The sequence below is a fragment of the Lissotriton helveticus genome, chromosome 10, assembly GCF_964261635.1.
Source record: "Lissotriton helveticus chromosome 10, aLisHel1.1, whole genome shotgun sequence".
NCBI classification, from domain to species: domain Eukaryota; kingdom Metazoa; phylum Chordata; class Amphibia; order Caudata; family Salamandridae; genus Lissotriton; species Lissotriton helveticus.
Genome location: NC_136071.1, coordinates 920,531,846 through 920,537,845, shown reverse-complemented (window position 1 = coordinate 920,537,845; position 6,000 = coordinate 920,531,846). Strand labels below are relative to the sequence as shown.

The 6,000-nt window shown below is 41.1% G+C and overlaps 1 protein-coding gene across 1 annotated transcript in view; it reads left to right on the top strand.

Annotated features, from left to right (window-relative positions):
- The first annotated feature begins 2,238 nt into the window (after positions 1-2,238).
- The window catches only part of LOC144784145 (vimentin A2-like), a 35,767-nt gene continuing 32,005 nt past the window's right edge, over positions 2,239-6,000 (top strand). The window contains exon 1 of the mRNA XM_078662821.1: positions 2,239-2,622. Within this exon, the coding sequence (XP_078518947.1) occupies positions 2,239-2,622 (384 nt within the window). The remainder of the gene's footprint in view (positions 2,623-6,000) is intronic.

Sequence of the window (6,000 nt, the reverse complement as noted above, 5' to 3'; positions counted from 1 at the left end):
CCCAGTATGGATTCATTCTAGGAATGCCTTGGCTTTGTTTACATAATCCTTTGATTGATTGGCAAAAAAGAGAACTATTATTTCACTCTGAATTTTGTCATTCTACCTGTTTAAATTCCTTCAAGGCAATTGTTAGTCAAATCGCGACGGCTGAAGAAAAAGAAACCATTTTACCCACATTATATATAAAAAATATCAAGAAGTCTTCAGTGAAGAAAAGGCAGCAATTCTTCCTCCTCATCGCAGTTACGGTTGTCAAATTGATCTTATACCAGGGTCTTGTGTACCATATTGTAGAATATATGCTCTGTCTGAAAACGAAAATCAACATTTAAGACAATATCTGGATCAGTATTTGGAGAATGGTTTTATCCGCCCTTCTAAGTCACCAGCAGCCTCCCCTTTGTTTTTTATCCCAAAAGCAAATGGGGAATTGAGAACTTGTATCGATTATAGGGCGTTGAATAAAATAACGATCAAAAATAAATACCCTTTGCCACTCATTTCTGTCCTCTTGGATCAAGTTAAGACCGCAGTAATCTATACAAAGCTCGATCTGAGAGGAGCTTACCATTTGGTGCGAATCAGACAAGGCGACGAGTGGAAAACTGCATTTAAAACTCGATATGGATTATTTGAATATCTGGTAATGCCGTTTGGCCTATGTAACGCACCAGCGGCCTTTCAATTTTTCTTAAACGATGTCTTGAGAGAATTTTTGGATCTGTTCGTTATCGTCTACATAGATGATATTTTAATCTATTCAGATTCAGTGGAAAAACATGAAGGACATGTCAAAAAGGTTTTGAGCACTTTGCAATCACATAATCTATATTGCAAATTATCTAAATGCGACTTTCATGTTTTTGAAGTGGAATTCCTGGGAGTGTTACTCACACCAACAGGCATGAAAATGACAGATAGAATAATCCAGGCAGTTGCAGAATGGCCCATCCCAACTTCAGTTCGAGATGTACAATGTTTTTTAGGCTTTGGAAATTTTTATCGCCGTTTTATTGATCATTTCTCTGCAGTGGTCGCTCCCATCACTCGATTACTAGGGAAAAAGGTGAAATTTGAATGGACTTCTGAAGCCAACGATGCATTTCAGAATTTGAAAAAGGCTTTTACTGCTGCGCCAATCCTGCAGCATCCTGATGTAAATGAACCATAATTGAAGCAGATGCTTCAGATGTAGCAATAGCAGCCATTTTGTCTCAGAGGCATCATAAAACAGGTCAGATGCATCCAGTCGCATATATGTCTCGAAAACTGAAATCAGCAGAACAAAACTACATCATTGCAGAGAAAGAATTGCTTGCCATACTAGAAGCTTTCAAAGAGTGGAGACATTATATAATAGGAGCAAAGTTCACAGTAACAGTATATACGGACCATCGAAATTTGCAATTTATGAGTTCTGCTAGAATGTTGACACCTCGACAGATAAGATGGATGATGTTCTTTGCAGAGTATGATTTCATAGTAACTTATCGTCCAGGACAAGACAATAAAAAAGTTGATGCTCTTTCCAGAAAGGATTCTTCTTTACACAGAGTTGAAGGTGCACCACAAGCTATAATAGATCCAGACAAAGTAATCTGTTTATTGTCTGCAGACCAATTTCTAGAAAATATTCATGAAAATTTTCCTCCGTCTCAATGGAAGAAATGGGAGAATAAAGAAGAAAATCAGACAATTAAAGAAGGCATACCTTTCCACGGAAAGCAGGTTTACCTTCCTACCAAGGAATTGCAAGAAACAGTGTTCAATTGGTTGCACTCCCATCCTATGGCTGGACATCCTGGTCCCAAAAAGACTGTAGAAAAAATACAAAGGTTGTTCTGGTGGCCAAATTTACAGAAAGATGTTACAAAAAGGACTCAAAACTGTGAAACTTGTGCAAGATTTAAGACAGATCATAGTAAACCAAAGAGTTTGTTACAGGTTTTACCAACACCAACCAAACCATGGGAATATATTTCGTTAGACTTTATTACAAATCTTCCACAGATCAATCAACATTCAGTCATTCTGGTTGTAGTGGATAATCTATCTAAGTAGGCACATTTTATAGCTTGTAAAAGATTGCCCACAGCAGGACAATTAGCACAGATTTTCCTTAAAGAAATAGTGTGATTACATGGTTTGCCTTCAGTGTTGTTATCTGACTGAGGATCTCAGTTTTCATCTAAGTTTTGGCAGCAATGGTGTCATAGTTTACAAATCACATCAAACATGTCTACCAGTTATCATCCGCAAACTGACGGCCAAACCGAACGATTAAATCAAACACTAAAACAATACTTAAGATGTTATGTTGAAGATTCCAAAAGGTCCTGGTTGGATTTGCTGTGGATTGCTGAGGTAGCCTATAATTCTTCACCTCATTCTTCTACTGGATCTTCTCCTTTTGAAGCTCTTTATGGATACCTACCAAAGACTATTCCTTTAACCCTGCCCAAAGAAGAGACTAGTGCACCTGCGGTACAAGATACAGTACAACTCGTGCAGACTGTTCACCAGAAGATTCACAAACGGTTATTACAAAGTAAGGATAAATACAAAACACAATATGATAAACATCATCGTTCAGGACCAGTGTATACTTCTGGAGATAAGGTATGGCTGTCTACAAAGAATTTGCATTTTAAACACAAAAACATGTTTCATCCCAAATTTATCGGCCCATATCCAGTACTTCGTCAAGTTTATCCAGTGACATATAAAATAAAACTTCCCAAAAACTTGTGAATTCATCCTGTGTTTCACACGTCCTTGTTAAAACCAGCTAGACAGGATATAAAACTCAGACCTGCTCCGATTTTGGTTCATGGCAATTAGGAGTACGAAGTGCAGGCTATACTAGACTCTAAGCGCAGGGGTGCAAAGCTGTGGTGTCTTGTGTCCTGGAAAGGGTATGGATCCGAGAATGACTCTTGGGAACCAGCTGAGAACATTCATGCGCCTCGCATTGTGCGACGATTCCACCTCCTTCATCCTTCGAAGCCGGGCCCTAAACCGCTCCTGGGAGGGGGGAATACTGTCAGGACTAGGGAGGCTTGCGGTCTAGGGCCCGCCCCAATCAGGTGTCCCAAGCCCCCATTCAGATGTCCCAAGAACTTCTTGTGTGGTAAAGTGCACTATTTTCCTTTGGGCGATCATTGGTGGCACAAGTGTTTAAACCTATAATGCTATGCACACTTTGTATGGAAGTTTAATGTACCTCTGTCCGCCTAATGTGTGAGGTTCGGCAACCTGAACGTGTCCGCGAGATGCGTGAGATTTGGCAAGATGTCGCATCGCTTACGGGAAAACACGGAACGTGGTCGCGTTGATGTACGCGACCACACCCAATCCCCTTTGCTCACTATTCTGAGGATCTTGGTGGTGTTACAGCTTTTCCCAGGTGCTCCAATCTGGGGAATTTTCTAGAAGGAGTTTTTAGCAGTCTTTTCCAGGTGGATTGAGTCTTTGGCATCAGGTAACCAGTTCGGAGAGGCGTTTTCCAATCGAGAGCTGCAGTAAGAGGAAGACTGATTTCGTGAATCCAGGGAGGCTGACACACCCTTCCAGTTAGTAGAGTAGGTCGTACTCTACAGGTAGGAGAAAGTAAAAACTTTCAATTTTAAGGTTAACATAATTCGTCAAAGTGAAATAAAGAGTATATTTATTCTGATTTTTGGAAATTCTTAGCGCAAAGGTTCTTTGAGATATTTCATGGTTAAAATATAAGAGAGCAAATATTCGTCTTAGTTAAAATTTAAAAGATGTTTAGATTTTTCTAATTCATGGTTCTATGGATAAATCGAGACGCTTGCTAATTTGCTTGGTCGCAATTCAGAATTGAATGGTCGCAAATGCTGAACTGTTAGTCACAATTTATGCTGAGATTGACTCTTTTGAGAAAATAAGAGATTTAATAAAAGTGATTATTTGCTGATGTGTTTTAAGATACAACTGTAAGAGGTTGCACAGATTGTAAAGATCCTATTTACAAGATAGATCAGTCGCAAGTTTCTTTGGTGTTATTTCTTTTGGGAACAAGTTGTTAGTTAAAGTGCAAAGGTGATAACAATCTTTTTTCATTGACAACTGAAGTAATATTGTTCCCAAGATATTATTATTTATAATTGTCTAAGAGTCGAGTGAAGCATTAAGAAAACTTGCAACAATAACTTTTCCTTTTCAGATCTCCCTCCCCGCAGTTCCCTTCCTAATTCCCTAATTCCCCCCGCTTGATCACTTCAATATTCTGTGTAATTATTACAATCAGGATTGGAGGTATCGAGAGGTGGGCCCTTATATCTTCACATCAGATCCAGAGGAAGACATCGTCTGACAATCACGGACATTACATGGAACAGGCCAATTCCTGACCGCCGCTACCTTCCGCTCTGCCATCTCTTGGCCCTCAGGACTCAGCATTACTCCCAGAAACTCTACAGTTCGAACATGAAAGTCACATTTACTTAGTTTGCAGGAAAGATTATTGGACTGCAAGATGTTAAGCACACTTGCCACATGCTGACTGTGAATTTCAACCATCTCTGAGTACACCAGAATATCGTCAATGTAGACGATCACATAATGGTCCAAGATCTCACGAAAGACATAGTTCAAAAAGAATTGAAAGGCCGCAGGGGCGTTACAGAGTCCGAATGGCATCACTCTGTACTCGAATAGCCCGTATCTGGTCTTAAATGTGGTCTTCCATTCATCCCCGCTACGCATGCGGACCAAATGGTATGCCCCTTTCAAATCTAGTTTGGTGAACACAGTTGCCTTTTTTACCTGTTCCAGCAAAACACTGATCAAGGGTAAAGGATACCTATTCTTCACAGTTATCGCATTCAGCGCCCTAAAGTCCACACATGCGCGTAGTTCACCATTCGCTTTTGGTATAAAGAAAAGGGGCGAGGCAGCTGGGGATTTAGATGGACGTATAAAACCCAAGCCCAACAATTTGTCCAGATACTCACGAAGGTGTAAATTCTCAGGCTCTGTTAGAGCATAGATACGCCCACATGGTACCGCTGCTCCCGGGACCAGATCGATCTGGCAGTCATACTGCCTATGAGGAGGGAGTTCCTCAGCTTGAACTTCATTGAACACCTTACCAAATGAATGATACACGGCAGGAAGTTGAACACATTTTTCCGCTGCTGTGGCAATACATGACCCACCAGACAGAGCTTGAGCAGGTTTTATAACCACCTTATGACAATTTTCCATGCAAAACTCAGACCCCATCTGAACGATTCTAGTGTCCCAATTTATACCAGGGTTGTGTTTCTCCAACCAAGGTAAACCAAAGATGATACCATATTGTCGGGCCCTGATAACGCTAAATGTGATAAATTCAGAGTGTGTGTTCGCAATATCACCTCAATTTCTTCTGTGTCATAGCCAATTGGACCCGTACCGAGCTTCCTCCCATCCACAGCATACACTTCCTCAGGCCTCTCTTTCTGCACTAGAGTAACGCCCATACGTTGTGCTTCCTGTATATCAATAAACATACCCGTTGCTCCTGAATCAACCATAGCTGACGTGACCACAGATTCTCCAGCAAGCATCAACACAATGGATATGAAAAGATGATTAGTTACCCTGTTCATTCCACCACATAAAGAAGGGACATACATAGGACTCCAAGAAACCCCTTCATGTTACCCAGAGTCAATCAGTTTTCCGCCACCTCTTCCGTATCCGCAGAAGCCACTCTGTTACCCCAAAAACGGTTAGTTTTAGGCTTCACTGGGCATTCTCTCACATAGTGACCTTTTTTCCCACAGTATAAACAAAGCCCCTGTTTACGCCATGATTCTCTCTCGGCAGGCGTCAAAGCCGTCCTCACGGCCCCTATCTCCATGGGTTCGGATGAGGTGGTCTGATTCCCTTCCTTGGTAACATGTGTCTCAACTACTGGCTTCCTTCGACACTCGCCTTTCCTTTCACCCAGTTTATGGTCTAGCCGCAGGGCCAAATTAATCAAAT